Consider the following 22,097-nt stretch of genomic DNA (forward strand, 5'->3'; position numbering starts at 1 on the left):
GCGACACTTCTATGATCACTTTGTACACTGCCTTCACAAAACACTTCACTTAATCATGTCTTTCTTATGGAGTAATACGTTCCACATAGTACACTTCCCATTTTGCATTTCTACATTAAACCGTACATGCAAGAGGTAAGATCCCTTGATTAATTGTACAGTCCTATTATGAAATCAAGAAACAAATTTCTTCCTGGGATTTTATAAATTTATGCCCCCATTAAATGGGATAGTACCCAAAATGTTGCTCTATTTCACCATATTTGATTCAGATGCACACACATCCCCTTATTAAAGTCCGCTCTACGTTTCTGTATTTCCCTCCATTAATGCAGCATACTTGTCGTAGGTTAGTTAGTAATTTGATTTGATTTGACTTTCAGTTTAGTGTCCCTTTCAGCAGCAAGGATATATGAAACGTCGTATCTACGGCTTAACGTGGATTCCGAAGCACTGAGCTCCCACCGGAAATCGAATCCGGATCTCCTACGATAAGGGGCATACGCTAAATGTTAGGTAATAACAGGGATGTAAATAAGGACCCGCATTGCGGGGGGGCACTTAGTCATCAGAAGGCCCCAAATCGTGAAATGAGAAGGGGCGCCACTCCACGTCATCTACCGGGAGGCCCCCAAGCCTTTAGTTACGTCACTAGGTAATAAGACAGTAGGTTTGAATCACTACCATATTGAGCTCTGTTACCTGTTTAGCCTACTTACTATCGCATCAATACGCGAACTCATATAGTCCAGAATTTAACTTCGTTTTTCTCCCTAATTAATCACCCTACAGTGATGCTTTAGTAAGCTACTTTTTTTGTTTCTCTAATGCTAATATTTCGTTTCCTTCTAATCATTTATCCGTAAATTTTGTATTTCGAGGCCTCCATCTGCGGCAGTTAACCTCTTAATTGTTTATGAATCCTACTTAAGTGCCATAAAGTTCAATTAGGTACGATCTGAACAGACTAAGAAAATGGAAGATACTTTTTGGAATGAACATGCAACTTTACTGAAACCTAGTGAAACTGAAAAGCAGACACTGTAAAAATTGTTTTTGTAGCATGTACGCGAACGAAGTGTACATTATCTCGCCGGCAGGTATCCTTGTACTAACGTTACAGAACTTCGGTTACACCCATACCCACCGTCGCTAACACGTCTTCCCTCTACTGATGCACTCTAGCGCGGACTACGAATCTTCTTCTGCCCAATAGATTTAAAGTTTGTGTTGACCACTTAGCACACATGATACATGCTCTTCGTACGAATAATAGTTTTTATGGTGCCCTAATTTACCGGTATATTATACATCTGTACGTAAATAGTAACCACGCACGAAGAAAATAAAACTTTAGAAAATATCAGGGTATTATTGAAACTGAGAAATGTGATGTAAAAGCATTTTGTCGAGTGCCTCCCATCTTAATTTGTACAGGATAAACAGCTTGGGATGCAACATTACTTTTTTTTTGATACCTTCGTGAACAATCTTCTTTACCAGACAGCTCCATATTAACAATATTACACTCCCTATGGTGCAGAAACACTATATTTTTGGCTATGTTTATGTTGTAGCTGTCCCCTACACGTGCACAACTTCACCTGTTATTACAATAAGCCTTGCACCACGTTTACTCTTGATACAAATGATACGTTTAGCTGTATCTGCGTTTACTCACTATCATAATAAAAAATCCCGTTAATTCATAATGTCATTTAATACAGGCCTGAACCACAGATCAGCATACCCTAACGAGCTGAACTGACATCAGTTCCTTAATTTATGATACAGTATCCGAAGATTATTTTCCTAGAGTTCAGCAATGCTGGCAAAAAACAAAACGAAAAGAAGCCTAACAGATGAAACTGACACAAGGTAATTTATTTTCATCTATTATTCTATTGCTAGGAAAACAAGGCATCACTAGGATCACTGTACGGCATTAACATTTCACAAGAAAATATTTTATAAATTACACTTTCATTCTTACTGTCAGTGTTTACCGTTCGTTTGAAACTGAAAAAAATTACATATATGTATATATACGAAAGCATAATAAACACACACTTATTTACACACAAGCTGACACTTACACATTCAATAGATGCTATTCCATTACTTTGATACTAAACATTCAAATAATTAATACATCTCTAGTCACGTTATCTAAATCATATGACACTACTATCCGCCATTCTAGACCACATACACTCAGTGCATGCTGGGTAGGAAACACTGTATCGGTGACGTCATATAATTAGAGTAAATACAAAGTAGACTGATGTGCTAGTGTGGCGTGCTCTTCTCGTTTCGTGAATATATTTAATTTTTATAATGGATAAAAGTAAAATACAGGTATGTATTTTGCTCAAAATATATTTGAATATTTGTAGAATAAAATAAGATTAGTTTAATCAATATTCAGTGCATTTTAAAACGATAATAAGAAAATTTTATTGACATTTGCTTTGGGCCTTCCTTATCTAAGCTTTGCTTGGTGTGGAAATGTGCGTATCCTTGTTTTGTATAAGAATGAGCGTGACATACATTTGTAGAAATTACTGACATAAACCTGTTGTTTCTTTATTTCAGTTGATTGGTTCCCCATGCGGCCACCATGGACCATATACTTTCTATAGAGCATTTAAATATTACAAAGACGGGAAGTGTAAGGTATTAGCGTTAAGTGAATTTTTCTTCGTGAAGATATGGAATGACTCAGATTTAGTGAGTATTGGTGAACTGCAACTTTTGTGGGAAGATAAAAATAGCGAACAAGTGTTGTCGAGTTTACGTTTATATTTTTTACCAGAAAATACGCCCGAGGGGAGGAGTGACGAGCATGGGGAGGTGAGTACCGATGTTTTGTTTATTTGTTTTCTTGTAATTACTATATTAATTGTAATTAATCATTAACATTGCAATATTCATAGCTATTTTAAGTAAATTTTGCTAAGAATTAAAAGCCTGTTACGTAAAGTGAATCGATAATGCTGTGTATGTTTCTTTTTTATTAGTTTGGGGGAGGGGGAAACTTTTTTTTTTATTGGACGTCTTCCTGGAGCATCAGAGCAATGAGAGGAAGAGAGAGAGATATATATTTTAAAAAACACTTGATTGAGTAGCGTAGAGTTGTGTTAAGGAACTGTAAATGAAAGTTGTGAATAAGAGAAACCGTCATCCTCGTGTTAGTGAATTTTACGTAATGCGTGAAGAGCATAATGAGAATTTAACTATAGCGACTCATTATTGAACTCTTGAAGCGGGGCAATGTGAACTGCCTAGCAGATTGAACTTTTGTGAAATAACTTGTAATTATGTCCAGTATCTAATACGTAAAATAACGAATATATATAATAGATTATTGATTTCTTAATCGTTCATACGGAGCATATTTTAATGTTACATTACGTTAAACGAAAGTACGTGTGACTAATTTTAATTTAACGTGTTTAATCAATTAATCGTAGTTTTGTTACCGTCTACGGATGACGACGGAAGAAGTGTGTTAATTTTATTAGTATGAGGGGAAAATATTTTAAAACACTGAGATATGAAATACTATAATATTGCAGTAATATTTTTATTTTTATTATTATTTTTTATGTGTGTGTGTAATGTCAAACTTTTAATAATAGAATCGATGTATTTGTTTAACATTTTCGACTATCTTTCCGTGAAAATAAAAAATGAAAATAGAAAATGTCTCTTCTCAAACTGGTTTTCTTTGAGAGAATACATTTTACAATCTTGGATCGACCCCTGCTGTATAACATAGTAGCAATTTATTGTTTGTATATTTTGCGGATTGCATTACTTAATTGTAGTTTTATTTCTGTCAAGACGCGAAACTCAGATTAGATGACTTGTTAATTGTATTCGTCTATACAGAATAATAATGAATTCTTTTTATATTTGTTTATGTTAACATTATATTTCAGAATTAGGAGCGTGTACGCGAAATATAGAGCCCGCTAAATCCGTTTATCATAGTTCCCCGTTCTGAACATGGCTGTAAATAGCCATTTGTTGGGCTTTAGTCAAAAGCTGTTTTAAGCGAAGGTTTGCCTTTGCGTTACATAGGCTTCAATTCAGGTCATTTATTATTATTATTTTCTTTCTTTTGAGAACTTCGTGGAAGTGATATCATTATTAAAGAAAATAAAAAAGAGTATATGTGTGATACTATAAGCAGTACCTAGACGAATATTTCAAGTTGCGTCATATCCACAGTTAACGGTGGGTTCTGCCAGTCGTCAAGCCTAATAATCCAAAGGAATATTGCTTCGGTCTCAATGTGTTTATTTTAAGCGTAGAAGGCAATATCTTTAAAACAAACATTAAGCATCATTTTTAGAAATGAAATTCTATTTTAATGCGTCATGGACTTGCTTGATAGAATAAGTTCGATAAAAAAAAGTATAGTGATAGCAATAATAGTTAAATTAATAGCTTTATTTTCAATACAAATTTCGCGGAGTAGCATGTTTTCTTCTTACTGTTTCTGCATTTCGTCGCATTTTATCCTTTCTTTGACTGTGCCTGTTTTGTGCGGTGGTTTCTGGAGATTGGAGGTCACGGCTAGCCTCCCGTTCTGTTGCGTTTGTTGATAGAAGCGTTCTCGTGCGCTTACTACTTTGCGATTTTTCACTTTCTCCGTCGTCTGTAGGATGGACGTGGATGGTGATGCGGCTCAGTCGGTGTCTCCTACCAACGATCCATATTCGAACTCCGGCTGCGGAATCTGGGTCCGAGGTATAAATGTTTTATTATCATTGTTGGACGATCTCTTTCTTCTGCGGTAATTAATTACGTCATTATAAAGACGCAATAATAGTAAAAAATATTTCAGTGACTGTGTCAACTATTTTTTATATATAGGGTGTTTCAGATAAAACGTCCAGTGCTTATAAATCCGAAACGGCTGAGAATAAAAAGATGAAACAAAAACTGAGATAGGAAAATGTCATAGGGCGCATCACATGGTGTTGTTGTGCTGACCCCCAGAGCCCTCCTTCAAGGGGGCCCAGGGGCCAACTTCAAATTTTCAAATAGGAACATGTATTAAATCATACCTCATTCAATAGTACTTAAAAAAACGAAACAACTTTTGTAGGAAACAATTTTCGATTTGGGCCACCGTTTTTAAATGGCCGCAAAAAGTGGGTCCTATATCAGATAAAACGTCCAGTGCTTATAAATCCGAAATGGCTGAGAATAAAAAGATGAAACAAAAACTGAGATAGGAAAATGTCATAGGGCGCATCACATGGTGTTGTCGTGGTGACACCCCAGGGCCCTCCTTCAAGGGGGGCCAGGGGCCAACTTCAAATTTTCAAATGGGAACATGTATTGAATCATACCTCATTCAATAGTCCTTAAAATATGAAACAACTTTTGTAGGAAACAATTTTCGATTTGGGGCACCGTTTTCAAAAGTCCTGTATCAGTTTGAAGTTGGCACCTGGGCCCCCTTCACGGAGTTTCCTGAGCGTCACCACAACACCACCACTTGATATGCTTTATCATCATTTCTATCTCAGTATTTGTTTCATCTCTCTATTCTCAGCCGTTTCTGATTTAGGCCTATAAGCACTGGACGTTTTATCTGATACAGGACCCACTTTTTGCGGGCATTTTGAAAACGGTGGCCCAAATGGAAAATTGTTGCTTTCAAGTACTATTGAATGAGGTATGATTCAATACGTGTTCCCATTTAAGAATTTGAAGTTGGCCCCTGGGCCCCCTTGAAGGAGGGCCCTGGGGGTCTCCACAACAACACCATGTGATGTGCCCTATGACATTTTCCTATCTCAGTTTTTGTTTCATCTTTTTGTTCTCAGCCGTTTCGGATTTATAAGCACTGGACGTTTTATCTGAAACACCCTGTATATCAGTTACTGACCCAATGTTCCGTTTATATAACTAGTTCTTTTACAATAAAATGTTCCAATATGGAGACAATGCAATTCAAGACATGCGGATTAAGTTGGTTGGTTTCGAGTTTAACATCCGCTTCCAGAGACGGGACCATATGAAACTCGTACCATGAGTTCCCAACCAGAAATCGAACAATTGTGTCTCCCGCGTCAAAGGCTTATGTCCTCACTATATTGTCACGGGGGAGGTTACAGGCAGAATTTGAGTTTCATCACATGTAAGATCATGAGTAGCCTAACAGCGGTGGTTTTGTTTTGCACGAATATCAAACGCTACTTCCTCTTGCATTGTTAAATACTGAAGTTCGAATATTTTATGGAAATTGAAAGTGTGAGTTTTGGAGATTTTTTGGAGGGAGCGGTGGTGGTAGAGCGTTCACCTCCGGTGCTTGGGATCCCTGGTTTGATCCCAGCTCGCGCCTTGTGCACTTTGTGGTGGACAAACACCGTGCTCGTGGGTTTTCTCGGCGTTCTCCCTTTTCCTCCCACTTTCTTCATTCGACCCTCTCACTCATTTCTCATTATCACCGTCTCCTTTATCTCCTTTAGCCTAACCGGAATAACGTGGGACGTAAAAACTTAGAGATTTCATTTCATTTTTTTGTAGAATTTTTGTTTAAGGTACGATGTGTTAGTAAATAAAGGATAGTTGATCCTACAGGAATTGTGTTTAAAGACATCAACAGCCAAGAAATGCAAGAATAGGCACTTACTTGTTGATTGAATGAGAGTTTAATGAGAACACTAAGGACCTGAGTATTTGTCCAACATTTACTTGTCGTTCAGTATCTCGGAAAGGGAAAGTACGGTGGCTGAGTATAGAGCATTGACCTCCAACTACTCGCAATCCTTTTGTAGCCACAATAATAAAAGTTAGATCTTTAACGATCCACTTTTATGTCTAGGGTAAAATGCATGTAAATACAAATGATAATGCAATAGCTATTTGTTGTGAAAAAAGAAAGAAATGGGCGCGTAAGCATATATTTACCAGGCTGGGATCGAACGAGGAATACTTAGTACCAGAGGTGAGTTCTCTTGACACTGTGTCCGCTCCATGAGAGTTTCAATACTTTGTCATTTCATGGATCAGAGTGATTATCAAAGCTTCCAGTACCAGCCATTATTATCATGAAGCTCTTAGTTATATCAAGAAAGAATAAAAAAAAAATAATAATAAAGGTACTTTGTAATCTATACTGGACAGTGGCATAGTAAAGTTTTGGACCTCGTCCCACAATTGTGGGATATTTGGACGAAATAATATGAAGTGCATTATTTATCCTGAAGGTTGAATCGCTTTCCGAGTGAAGTCTTCTACTAACTCATCAAGATTTATGAGTTATTGAAGCATGCTTTTTTCTACCTCGTTCTACAATCAGTCAAACACTCCTGTACCATTGAATGCAGGTTGACTTTTTATTATAACTAGCCGATATGGTGTATCATGAATGGGACTTGGATATGGTTAGTAAAACTCGGAAGTGCGTACAGTAAATCACTGAATCAGTAACAATCGTATTCTTCAGCGCCGAAAATATAGAAAAATACACTCGTCTTTCTGTCTTTTTTTTTTTTTTTTTTTCATTTGTAGTAGTGATATAGGTCCTACCTGATGCCCATTTACACCCCTTGTAAAAACCAACATAGAGTATTTGCAAGATTTCTCCTCGCGAGACCACGAAAAAAAAAAAATCCCGGCCAAAGAGAGACTCTCTTTGTTGTGTCTGGAGAAAGAACAGCCAATTACCTTTGTTTGTCTGAGCCTGATTGTGAAGTACTTTCGTATTTATTGGACTTCTTATTCTTGTAGTACTCGGCGAGAGAAATCGATTAGTGAAGGAATTTTCAAAATTGGCGCAGGCAAACATAGAGAAAATCGCATTTTCATGTACCGGTTCAAAATGGGGAAGAAAAAAGGTCCCGCGAGTTTTTAACTGGTTCTTGTAGTACTCGGCGAGAGAAATCGATTAGTGAAGGATTTTTCAAAATTGGCGCAGGCAGACATGGAGAAAATCGCATTTTCATGTATCGGTTCAAAATGGGGAAGGAAATCGCGGGCCCTTTTTCTTCCCCCCAACCGACTTATTTTACGAATATATAGTTACCCATTATAGTACAGGAAAAGCGATACAAAATTTACAAATTGAGATATAAATTGAAATCTGTATTGCAATTTGCTACATAAAATGTAAATTGTAAAATAATAATAATAATACGCTTTTATATATATATATATATATATATATATATATATATATATATATATATATATAAAAGCGTATTACTATTATTATTAGTGCGGACTATGTAGGAGATTTACTTTTCTCTATAATCTCGCGTCAAAAGTTCAGGTGCGGCCTATATTCGTGCAAATACTGTATGCAACACCCACGTTATTACACCAATATTTTGCAATGTACAATGAGCTTTCTATTACTCGAACTTTAGTATCGATACCTGCAAGATTCGAGAAGGGCATCAATTTGAACATGTGTTGTTGTATTGATTTTCGTAGTCGGAAAAAAGAACTATATTGTAACAGTGTTCTACTTTTCAACTATAGTATTTTACATATGAAACCGGACGTCGGGGACACCCTGTATATTAGAATCAAAGTTCGCATTTTTATGTTACAGGATAATTATAAGCATTATTATTATTGCATATACTTCTTACACTATATCCAGTGGTCGAAATAGAAAATGAGAAATGCAGTATATTTTTGGATTTCAGTATTCAACTATATTGCCCACTAAAGTGTCGAATTTTAGCTTTAAAATGGACAACACAAATTTTCTTGCTCGCATAATAATAATAATGATAATGTAATAGAGTATTGGCTTCTCATTCGGAAGGTCCTGCGGTCGAATTCTTCAGGCCGGACATCTTGATTGTGAATTTCAAATTATTTATCTGTCCTCAGGTAAATATCGAGATCGTACCATGAACATATGGCCAGGCCGTCTTCTTTCTCACATCACCCCTACTTTTCTTGCATCCATCTTTGATGTCCTAGCCTTTTAGAAACAGACAAGAACTTAGCAGGCCCGTATCCAAAGGGGGCCGGGCCCCCCTAAATTTTTATTGGCTCCCCTAAAATTTTTATGATAGGCTTGCAAATGAACTATAATATGGTTGGATCGGGCCCCCTACATTTTTCGGGCTGGTTACCGGCCTGGAACTTAGTATTAGTTGATCATTTTCTCTTTTTTTGGTCGACCGGAAATGTTTAAAAAACAACAGCAAAATTAAACATTCCTCTTGAATACAACAGTGAAAGATATTTAAATGGCTATTTTGAGAGTCTGAAGTTGAAGTTCCTTCAACCACAATCAGCAAAAAAAGGGGGAAAATACATAATAAAGGGCCACTGTTGTGGTAATGTATCGACATATAACGTTGCAGACTCCTTTTTCTTCATGAGTTCCGCCGTAGCTATGCGGTTAGCGTACATGCCTTTAGCATGGAAGACCCGGGTTTGATTCCCGGCAGGAGCTCGTGGTTCGGTAGGTCCACGTATCATATAGCCTCGCTGCTGAACTGGACGTTAAACAAACTCAACTCATCTGCTTTTCTTAATCTTTTTTCTAACTAAAGTTCCCGGATGAAAAATTAATGAAATAAAGATGTGGCGGTATGGCCTACCGGTCCATTTCGAGCACTGACTATATCTCAAAATTTGGGAACTCATCTAGTTTGGGGTTCTATGAATTGTGGGGTTGAATTGTCAGTTGCTACGCCACTAGTATTGATAAATAATAATTAAAAAAAAAAAACTGAATTAATGTATCGGGACTCGGACCACACTACGCGGTATACAGTAGTATGAGGCTTGTGGAAGGTTTCGGAAAACGAGTACCATATTCCTGCACCCATGGTGGACGCTTATGTTTACTACGTACTAGGGCCGGAAGAGGCGAGTTTTGACCCTTTATATTTAATCCACTGATATATTATGTGTGCTATGTTATGTTATTTTCCGTGGTAAACAAGAAACTAAACAAGGCAGTCCTTTTACAAGAAAAGAATTATTTTATATTATACAAGAAGTGTATATATATGTACTGTCGAGAATTAATAATCTACGTATAACACAATGGTGATTATGTAACTTTTGTGTGACCTTGGGAAAATTATCGGAATTCTTTGTTACAAAGACTTGGATACTATCTGAAAAGTAGGTCGTTCTTGCGTGATCTGTATATTATATTTCATGTGAGAGCGAGAAATAAACAACTTTGAATATACTACTATTAATAAAGACAAACTATCTGATAGGGAAAAGCCGTTGTACAGTTCATTTTGTGCTGCTAGTTTCTTATAATTAGCCTATTCGTGGTCGGAATTTATTTATTTATTTATCTATTACATTTTGCTGCAGTGTGCTGAAGTCCTCTATGATCAAGGAAGGAAATTATTTGTGGATCACGAATATTTCTCTTCCTTTTCTTTTTCTTCTCATAGTGGGCTGCAGAAAATTACGAAATCGTATTCATTACGTCGAAATGGAATAAGAATGTTTATGGTAGAATGTGCAGTGTAATATTCCTAAATTTCCCTTATACCAAGGGCAAAGGTAACTCTGGGTCGTACTTAATAACTCAGTGTTATTCAACGTGGGGTACTTGATAACTTCTTAAGGAATACGTAAAATTTAAAAATCATATACAGCATATATATAATATGATATTTCTTGAATGATAATGAAAACTCATGTGTTTCCAAGAATCCCTATTGCTTATGACTGTACCCTTTACCATCAGTGCAGAGAACAAGCTCAGCCGTCTAATTAACAAGTCGAAAGTATGTGAGTTCGTAATATAATATTTATCCCATATGTTAACTGTAAGATAGTTCTTATTAACTTAATAGCATGATTATCTTATTTATAGTATGATCTGTCAGGAAAGTAAATGTACACCTATTTTTCGAGTCTGGCATTCCTGCGCTCCATCCGTGGAGAGTATGAGAATTAAATCAATCAAATGTTTACTGAGGGGCAAAAAGAAAAGCTTAATCTGAATAAGACATTGCAGATGGGCACAAGCTGTGAATACGAATAGTGCATTGTGTAAATAAAGGACGACACCGAAAGAGAAAGCCAGAAACAGCTGTTAAACTTACAAAAAAAGAATAAAAATTGTCGAAGTGGGAACATAAAACACAAATACAACAAATACGCCGACAACTAAACGATCACCATGCCATGATCTTGGTGTAGTGGTTAAGGTGCTGGCTTATAAATGCAAAGGACGCAAGTTCGAATCCTCGGGAAGGACATTTTTAAAAATTTTTTGTTAATAATACTTACAACTCATGAGAGATGGTAAAAAGGTCGTATTTAGTTTTTCGTAGCAATTATTATTGGTAATGTTTAGTACTGATAATACTTTTTGTCTTTGCGTATTGCTTTTGTTCTTGTCTTCATTTCGAAAGAGAAGAATATCCGAACAAATGCCACCAAAATTCCTCATATTTTGAATGTAAACGCCATTTGCAATTAGTAAAGAATAAAAATTGAACGTTCCGAAGTAGCTGCAAAAAGTAAAAGGAAAGACATGGAAGTCGACCATACTCATGGTTACTAAAAATACAATTTCTACAAGCCTTACACCTGCCGACCACGTTTCTACCTTAGCAAGTAAGAGGCTTGTGTTTAGGTTAGGCTCGTCAATACGTTTTGCAAAGGGGCCCGGTTTAGCTCTGACGCACCACAGGTGCGAGAAGGGAGAAAAACACTTTTTCTCTCTCCCTCTGTGTGTCTATTTCTCTATCTATTTGTATATATATAACGCTATTTGTGAATGCCATAACCACCCTAATTTTCAGCGGATTGAGACGAAACTTGGCACAAACATTAATTGTTGAAATATCTTGATGAGTTCGTTAACCAGAATAATCAGATGAAAATGTTCAAAATGCTGGCCCTTCAAACTCTTAAAAAGTTCCAAGGGAACCAAATTTCGCCCATAAATAGGTATTCAGAAAGTTTGAATAAATTTTCCTCTTTTACTGAAATATTTGTGTGCAGAAACTTATTGAAATATTGGACCCGATTAATCGCCTAAAGAAGGTTCACGCCCTTTCGCTACGGTCAGTTTTTTTTTTTTTTTTTTTTTTTTGCAGGAGGGGGTTATTTTCCTATCGGAACAAGATGATTGTTAGTGATGATATGAAATTACACATTGAAAGTGAAGTAACTTGTGTAACGTGTTATTTGAAAGAATAATATAATAAATGTGCATTCCTCTAACACAGAGAACTCATGTATTTCGAGTTCGGGAGCCTGAATGGCGAGGAGTGTTATTTGATTTGCTTTTTAGTAACACATTGCATTGCAAATAAAGGTAGGCAACATTAGTGGTAAGTAAAACAACAATAATAATAATAATAATAATAATAATAATAATAATAATAATAATAATAATAATAATAATAATAATAATAATAATAATAGGTGTTGTTTGTGGCAAGGCAATATCTTCCTCAGTTCTTCAAACGTAATGATTGTAACGCCATATCTCCCCTACAAACAAAATATTAGCAATTTATATCGAGAGAACGGGAAACTGTAGAGCGATGGGACCAACGTTGGACAGTATGCACTCATAGTACTCAGAAAAGTAAGCGATTTCAATGCAAAATGAACGAAGAGTCATTGTCATGGGTACTCATGGGGCCACGGCAGAGCCCTCTTTAGGCAAAATGTCGATAGCTTATATCGAGAAAACAGGAGGTGATACTGGGATGGGACCAACGTTGGACACCGTGGGCCCATAAGGCGCATCGAAAAAATTAGGGAGGCGGGCGCCAGCCAGCCTTACTTATTTCAACATAATAATATAAAATTATATTGTCGAAATACACACACGAGATAGCTACTAATATTTCATATTATTATTATTATTATTATTATTATTATTATTATTATTATTATTATTATTATTATTATTATTATTATTATTATTATTATTATCTACAGCGTCTTTTCATTACGTGAGCATGTTTGACATGAAACCAAAGAGAAAATCCATCCTGTAGCGAAAAGAAACAATACTTTCTCTCAAATGGATAAAATATGAAGCCGAGATTGATTCGAACTCGCATGGACGGCGCGAAAAGCGAGTGCTTTGTCCACTATTTTTTTAACTGACTCACCGAACGCGTTTCAGTAACTTACTTATTGCTAATTTTACTTGCTTCACTCGTTTAACTTGCTTTTTCTAATAACTTATAACGACAGGGACACGAACACAGAAACATCGAGAACAGTTAAAAATGATAGATGCTCTCCCGCCGGGAATCGAACCCGAGACTCCATACACCCAAGGCTCACGTGCTAGCCTCTAGACCAGCGGCGATGGCAACGCTCATTTCCTGTGTCTGTAGGGATTACGACCACTGTATTGCCAGCTATCACTTCTGTGGGTTGTATACTATGATCACATGTTTCTTCTTTGCTGGAAGAGTAAAACCTACATTATATGTAATACATGAGGTATTTAGACCTACATGCTCTTCATATAATTTAATAAAAGGGTCATGGTGTCGGATTTTAATACATGACATATTGCAGTATACAACATGCTTTGCATTACTTGTTTGTTTGTAGACAGCTACTAGCTTAGTGTTCTGAAAGGTTGTGTATAAACTAGGGATAGCCCGTTCCGGAATTATTAGTTTTCGGACTCCCGAAAGTAAAGCCGGACAAATTCCGGAATTCGGAAAATTCCAATTTTGTAATAATTTCGGAATTCGAAAAAATCCGGAATTTAGAAATTTCTGATTTCGTTAACATTCCGGAATTCGGAAAATCCGGATTTTTTCGAAAGTCGGAGTTTTTCTCAATTCCGGAATTTTCTAAATTCCGGATTCTTTCCGAGTTCCGAAATTCTTCTGAATTCCGGAGTTTAACTGAATTCCATAATTTTGCGAAATCCGGAAAGTGAAAGTTCCGCTTCCGAAAAATGAATTTATTTTGGTTAATATGAATCGTGGCGGAAATAAGTCTATGACCAGGTAATGGCGACTGCTTTGAAAGAAATGGGGAGTATGAGAATTCAATCTGTCATATTTGTAGTTTCGTGTGGAGAAAGAACGAACTTGTGAACCAGTGGATTAAGAAAAACTCAAGTTATTAATATAAACTTTGCCGACTTCATAAAAGAAATACGAAAGACATTTTGAATCGAAAAATATAACATACAAGTTTGCAAGCGGAGACAAAGAAACCTAACGTAACCAGACTAAAGACAGATCGTTTACCGCGTAACGATCGCGGTTCTGTGGTCAAGGTGCTTCTGCGAATGCACGTTGCAATTTTTTTTCTTACTTTAGAATTTTTGGTGGCGATTGATCAGCGATAACATACGTTTTATTATATTCAGATATTTGAATACTCGGATGTTTCAATACTTGAACTATCAAATCTTCAGGAATAATAATAGTAATAATAATTATTATTATTATCTCGTAGAAGATTAAAAGCTAGAAGCTAAATTATCGCTCAGGTCATACCATTACAAGGAGAAACTTGACATTTGGAAAGAATATTTCGGTTTGGTTTAATGTTGCTCACGAGAAGAGGAGTTTCTCATCTCGTTTCTAAAACAAATAAAATAACATGAGAATTAACATTTTACATTCGAGACGGGTCAGGGCTAAATCAAAATTTTCGTCTCTCTTTGAAGACGAGAATCGAGACGAGACGAAAAGTATCGTAAACATTTCCCGTCTTGTCTCGATTCTCGAAATAGTGTATGTCCATTCTTTAAGTAACAATTGCTCTGTAGACTGAATCTCATAGGCTATTTCGTTACATTGTATTTCAGAGCTCATTGAATTATGCTCTGTGTAGGTATTTTTGTAGCAAAGCTTTTATATTTACCTCTGCATATTCTAAAAATTAGTTTATTATATGCCTTACTGTCGCGTGATATTCAGTTATATCTATTACAGTTATTTTCCTCAAAACATACTTTCTACATGAAACTTCAATAAAAGGTTCTAGTTTAAAATGTTGGTAGTTGCAGAGGTGTGTCTTGAAGGTACGGAACCCTTTCCCCGAAATCTCTATTTTTAAGTAAGTTTTGCCAAATTTCAGGGCAAGTTTAAAACTATTATTATTATTATTATTATTATTATTATTATTATTATTATTATTATTATTATTATTATTATTATTATTATTATTATTATTATTATTATATCAACTCCATGTATAATCTTTAAAAGATATACGGTTTGTATCTGAATAGTAAAAGCTAATTGACTGTCGATCTCGGTCGTCTGGAAGTCTTCAGGAGGCAAGGACATCGGTCACGTTCTGGGTTTGAGTTCCGAAGAGGCAAGTATTCGGGCTCAAGCAAAAAATTGTTAAAAGTTATAGGCTTCATCCAAACATATTCAAAACAGCTGGGACCGGGTTTGGGCTTCTCAACGGCTCGAGCGGCTCGGCTTACAGCTCATTCAATATCGAACCGAATCGAGAAGTGAGCCGAGCCAACAGCTCACCACACCGAGCCGATTTGAGCCATCGGCTTAGTTGAGCTGAGTCGAAACGTGCTGATGAACTAGTTTCAACTTAGCTGGCTCGAACCGGTTCACATGAGCCGAGTAGGTGACCCATCCCAACCGAGAAAGCTCGAGCCATCGGCTCAATTGAGCTGAGTCGATGGCTTGTTCCAACTAAGCCGGCTCGGGTCATCGGCTCATCCCAACCGAGCCGACTCGAGCTGTTCGCTCAGTTGATACGAGCCGAGCCGGTTGATATCACTACCCGAGTTGGTCTGCTTGGGCTCAAGAATTCGACCGTGTAGATCTCAGCCTTGATTTTAAGAACTACAGTATATACTTATATTGGTGATTACGACATTTGAGGCTGTCTCGTAATAATAATAATAATAATAATAATAATAATAATAATAATAATAATAATAATAATAATAATAATAATAATAATAATAATAATAAACTCTTGTCTTCTCGTTATCTAGACGAGACGAGATACACTAAAATTGCCCCACGAGATGCACTAAAATTACGAGATGAGACGCACCTCTGTCGTGAGCAACACTAAAAGTATTCCACATTACTGCTTACATTTCTCATGGTTTTGCTTTCCAGTCTGATCAGGCCAATATTTCAAAACGAGCTGAACGAGCGAGAGAGCCATTATCAAACTCAACTCAACTCGAAACTAGACCTCGAAAACAGCGACTTGGCTCGGAACTCAATTCAAGAAAATTACCTTTGACTCGACTCAAATTGTACTCGAGTTGAATTGAATTTTGGCTCGACTTGTGCTCATCCCTATTCGTGTTTGTATTTTATGTTTCCACTTCAACAATGTCTACTCTTTTTTCTCCTTTTACCTGCTGTTTCTGGATTTCTCTTTCGGTGTCGTCCTTTATTTACACCGTGCACTATTCTTATTCCCAGCTTGTGACCCGCTTCAATGTCTTATTCAGTTTAGGCTTTTCTTCTTACATTGACTTCACATGTGATTGATTTAATTCTCACTTTCCGCGCACGACCGATGAAAATGTTTTATTATTATTATTATTATTATTATTATTATTATTATTATTATTATTATTATTATTATTATTATTATTATTATTATACTATTGAACTTGCACGGCGAAATTACTGTATAATACGATATCATTTCTGTAATTTTACTCCATTGTATGATATTTAGTTTATTAATGGGCACTAAATTGTCTCCAGATCAACGAATAAATTAACTACGGCATGCACTTTGGTGGAAATATCATTGCAATAAGATTATTGGTTCGTTCCAAACATGTTCATGTAATGATATTTCCACCAAAGTGCATGCCGTAATTAATTTATTCGTTGATCGGGAGACAATTTAGTGCCCATTAATAAATTAAATAACATACAATGGAATAAAATTACTGAAATGATATCGTATTATACAGTAATTTCGCCGTGCAAGTTCAATAGTATAATAATAATAGTAATAATAATAATAATAATAATAATAATAATAATAATAATAATAATAATAATAATAATAATAATAATAATAATAATAATAATAAAACATTTTCATTGGTCGTGCGCGGAAAGTGAGAATTAAATCAATCACATGTCAAGTCAATGTAAGGAGAAAAGCCTAAACTGAAAAAGACATTGAAGCGGGTCACAAGCTGGGAATAAGAATAGTGCATGGTGTTAATGAAGGACGACACCGACAGAGAAATCCAGAAACAATAGGTAAACGAAGAAAAAAAGAGTAGAAATTGTTGAAGTGGAAACAAAATATAAATACGAATAGGGATGAGCAGGAGTCGAGCCAAAATTCGACTCGACTCGAGTTCAATCCGAGTCGAGTCAAAGGTATTTTTCTTGTAGTACTTAAAATTATACTGTAGTTCTTAAAATTAAGGCTGAGACCTGCACGGTCGAATTCTTGAGCCCAAGCAGAAGACCAACTCGGGTAGTGATATCAACCGGCTCGGCTCGTATCAACTGAGCGAAGTTGTTGTATTACTATACATCTGCTTCCGCCCCTGTCAAATCTGGTCGATCTCGTTGACGCGACATATTTGCTTTTTTATACCCCTTTCTTCGTTTACTGAACAAAACAGTAACTATTCTGAAATATACTACTGCGCATGCCTCGTAGATAAATATTTCTATTGCCAATAGTTTCCGTTTTGTCCAAGGAATGTTCTTTTTCTTATTCCCAGCATGACCCTTTTATTACATTATATGAAGAACAAGTAGGTCTAAATACCTCATGTATTACATATAATGTAGGTTTTACTCTTGCAGCAGAGAGGAAACATGTGATCATAGTATACAACCCACAGAAGTGATAGCTGGCAATACAGTGGTCGTAATCCCTAACGACACAGGGAGGCAGTGGTGCCCTTCCGGCTGGTCTAGGCGCTAGCACGTGCGCCTTTGGTGTATGGAGTTCCGGGTTCGATTCCCGGCGGGAGAGCATCTATGATTTTTAACTGTTCTCGATGTTTCTGTGTTCGTGTCTCTGTCGTTATAAGTTATTAGAAAAAGCAAGTTAAACGAGTGAAGCAAGTAAAATTAGCAATAAGTAAGTTACTAAAACACGTTCAGTGAGTCAGTTAAAAAAAAAAAAAAAAAAAGTGGACAAAGCACTGGCTTTTCGCGCCGTCCATGCGAGTTCGAATTAATCTCGGCTTGATTTTTTATCCATTTGAGAGAAAATATTGCTTCTTTATGCTACAGGTAGTCCACTCTTTTCGTATTTTTCGCTGTCGTTCACAGTTAAAGTAACTGACTATTATTCTTTCTACGAATGATGGATCTTCTCTTTGGCTTCATGTCAAACACGCACACGTAATGAAAAGACGCTGTCGATAATAATAATAATAATAATATGAAATATTAGTAGCTAACTCGTGTGTGTATTTCGACAACATAATTTTATATTATTATGTGGAAATAAGTAAGGCTGGCTGGCGCCCCCCCCCCTATTTTTTTCGATGCGCTTTATGGGTCCACGGTGTCCAAAGTTGGTCCCATCCCAGTATCACCTCTCGATATAAGTTATTGACACTTTGCCTAAAGAGGGCTCTGCCGTGGCCCCATGAGTACCCATGACAATGACTCTTCGTTCGTTTTGCATTGAAATCGCTTACTTTTCTGAGTACTATGAGTGCATACTGTCCAACGTTGCTCCCATCGCTCTACAGTTTCTCGTTCTCTCGATATAAATTGCTAATATTTTGTTTGTAAGGGAGATATGGCGTTACAATCATTACGTTTGAAGAAGAATTGATTAAGATATTACCTTGCCACAAACAACACCTATTATTATTATTATTATTATTATTATTATTATTATTATTATTATTATTATTATTATTATTATTATTATTATTATTATTATTATTCATATTATTATTATTATTATTATTTTACTTACCACTAATGGTGCCTACCTTTATTTGCAATGCAATGTGTTACTAAAAAGCAATTCAAATAACACTCCTCGCCATTCAGGTTCCCGAACTCGAAATACATGAGTTCTCTGTGTTAGAGGAATGCACATTTATTATATTATTCTTTCAAATAACACGTTACACAAGTTACTTCACTTTCAATGTGTAATTTCATATCATCAGTAACAATCATCTTGTTCCAATAGGAAGATAACCCCCTCCTGAAAAAAAAAAAAACTGACCGTAGCGAAAGGGCGTGAACCTTCTTTAGGCGATTAATCGGGTCCAATATTTCAATAAGTTTCTGCACACAAATATTTCAGTAAAAGAGGAAAATTTATTCAAACTTTCTGAATACCTATTTATGGGCGAAATTTGGTTCCCTTGGAACTTTTCAAGAGTTTGAAGGGCCAGCATTTTGAACATTTTCATCTGATTATTCTGGTTAACGAACTCATCAAGATATTTCAACAATTAATGTTTGTGCCAAGTTTCGTCTCAATCCGCTGAAAATTAGGGTGGTTATGGCATTCACAAATAGCGTTATATATATACAAATAGATAGATAAGTAGACACACAGAGGGAGACAGAAAAAGTGTTTTTCTCCCTTCTCGCACCTGTGGTGCGTCAGAGCTAAACCGGGCCCCTTTGCAAAACGTATTGACCAACCTAACCTAAACACAAACCTCTTACTTGCTAACGTAGAAACGTGGTCGGGAGGTGTAAGGCATGTAGAAATTGTATTTTTAATAACCATGAGTATGGTCCACTTCCATGTTTTTCTTTTTACTTTTTGCAGCTACATCGGAACGTTCAATTTTTATTCTTCACTAATTGCAAATGGCGTTTACATTCAAAATATGAGGAATTTTGGTGGCATTTGTTCGGATATTCTTCTCTTTGGAAATGAAGAAAAGAATAAAAGCAATACGCAAAGACAAAAATTAATATCAGTACTAAACATTACCAATAATAATTGCTACGAAAAACTAAATACGACCTCTTTTACCATTTCTCATGAGTTGTATGTATTATTAACAAAAATTTTTAAAATGTCCTCGCTTAAGATTCGAACTTGCGTCCTTTGCATTTGTAAGCCAGCACCTTAACCACTACACCAAGATCATGGTATGGTAATCGTTTAGTTGTCGGCGTATTTGTTGTATTTGTGTTTTATGTTCCCACTTCGACAATTTTTATTCTTTTTTTGTAAGTTTAACAGCTGTTTCTGGCTTTCTCTTTCGGTGTCGTCCTTTATTTACACAATGCACTATTCGTATTCACAGCTTGTGCCCATCTGCAATGTCTTATTCAGATTAAGCTTTTCTTTTTGCCCCTCAGTAAACATTTGATTGATTTAATTCTCATACTCTCCACGGATGGAGCGCAGGAATGCCAGACTCGAAAAATATGTGTACATTTACTTTCCTGACAGATCATACAACCGGGTTCTTTAATTAATCTAAAATTTGAAAGTCCCTGTGGTTCTGACTCTCAATCTCTTGAACCACCCGACCGATCTCGATCAAATTTTCGAAATAAATGAGGTTCGGGCCTGGGACGATTCTCATCATTTCACTTTGTCGGTGCAACGTAGGGAAGGAGAAGGGGAGATATGTTTTAAAAAATGAAAATTAAAGTGACATGTCTTTGTGACTTAACAACTCTTGAATCACCCGATCGACCTCGACCAAACTTTCAACATAGATGAGGTTCGGATCTGGGATTTTATTATTATTATTATTATTATTATTATTATTATTATTATTATTATTATTATTATTATTATTATCATATCACTTTGATGGTGCAACGTACGGGAGGGGAAGATATTAAAAAATGATCGAAAATGACCAATATTAATTTCGAATCCGTAGTTTTCGGGGTCACTGAATTGAACAGTCACCTTTCCGATCGCGTTTACATCCAAATTCAGCTACAAAACTTGGGGGAGTGGTAGGGTTGTCATTCGTCCCATAATATCCGGAACCGTTACGGATCGACATCTGCGTCTGGCATCCCGAAAATATTTCTCGGGATGCTTAAATGTCCCGGATTTCAGCGAAGAAGAAAGGAAGGGAATATTATAGTTCACTTTTCACAGCATGTGTATATAATTATTTTCTTAACAGAAATAAGGTAAAATTTCAACGAAGAAAGTTCTTTGAAGATAACAAACACCGTTAGAAATATTGCGAATGAATTAGCCGTTAAAAAAAAAAAAAAAAAACGAACAGACAAAACGTATGAAAGGCAACTCCATACCTTGAATGAGCTAAAACAGACTCTGAAAGCCACAAAACATTACAGATCCTGAGAAATTAAAAAAAAAAAAAATGCTCACCAGGGCGAGGGGTAAATCATCTGCTTACATTTGCTTAACTAGGGAGGAGAAGCTCTACTAAAATAACTTAAAATGTGAATACGTAATACTTGAACAACTTTGTTTAATGGAAGAAAATAAATTAGTATATAACACTTCTTTTCATTTTAAGTATTTTAAAGATTATCGTAATTAGTGACGTTCCGGATTTTCATTTTTGAAATATGGCAACCTAAAGGAGGGGGGGGGATATATATAAAAATGATAGAAAATGACCGATAGTCGCTGAGACGAATAGTGATACTTGCAATGCCGTTTAAATCCATACCAATAAAGACAAAACCAGCATATTTCGCGGGTACTAAACACACGAGGTAAGGAGCTGTCCATTTACAATTTTGATTTTAACCCAGTGAAGCGGATAATCGACGCGAGTCATATTTAAAAATGAAAGTTACTATATTTGTGACTTAGTAATTCGTAAACCCCACAACCGATCTCGATCAAATTTTAAACATAGATAAGGGTCGGGCCTGGGGTGGTTTTTATCATTTCACTTCGATGGTGCAACTTAGGGGAGAGGGAGAGAAATGTATATAAAAATTATCGAAAATGTTCGATATTAGTCTCAAATCCATAGTTTTCGGGGTTGCCAAGACAAACAATGACACTTCCGATGCTGCAAAATGAAACGCATTCTCCCTGTGCGAAGGACAGACATTCTCCTAATAACTAATAAACTAATAATTTGTTTGTAATATAATTAACTATAATTTGAATTAAGGATAGCTTAAATATGGTAGTACACGCTCAAATGAAAAAGTATCGTAAGGGATGTGCTAAAAAGTGAATACCATTAGTCTAATTGAGTC

General features: G+C 36.0%; 2 protein-coding genes across 4 annotated transcripts in view; one reads left to right on the forward strand and one right to left on the reverse strand.

Annotated features, from left to right (window-relative positions):
- Positions 1–2,221, reverse strand: part of LOC145689537 (ectonucleoside triphosphate diphosphohydrolase 1-like) — a 367,616-nt gene extending 365,395 nt beyond the window's left edge. For 2 of the 3 annotated variants that reach the window (XM_081763715.1, XM_081763726.1), the window contains exon 1: positions 2,097–2,221. The gene's annotated coding sequence lies outside the window, so the exon portion shown is untranslated. The remainder of the gene's footprint in view (positions 1–2,096) is intronic. The other variant, XM_081763720.1, reaches the window with a different exon arrangement.
- The window catches only part of LOC145689535 (uncharacterized), a 240,577-nt gene continuing 220,683 nt past the window's right edge, over positions 2,204–22,097 (forward strand). The window contains exons 1-2 of the mRNA XM_081763712.1: positions 2,204–2,358; positions 2,596–2,853. Of these exons, the coding sequence (XP_081619838.1) occupies positions 2,338–2,358; positions 2,596–2,853 (279 nt within the window). The 5' untranslated portion in view covers positions 2,204–2,337. The remainder of the gene's footprint in view (positions 2,359–2,595; positions 2,854–22,097) is intronic.

This window comes from Thermobia domestica, chromosome 1, assembly GCF_964235325.1.
Source record: "Thermobia domestica chromosome 1, izTheDome1.hap1.1, whole genome shotgun sequence".
Classification (NCBI taxonomy): domain Eukaryota; kingdom Metazoa; phylum Arthropoda; class Insecta; order Zygentoma; family Lepismatidae; genus Thermobia; species Thermobia domestica.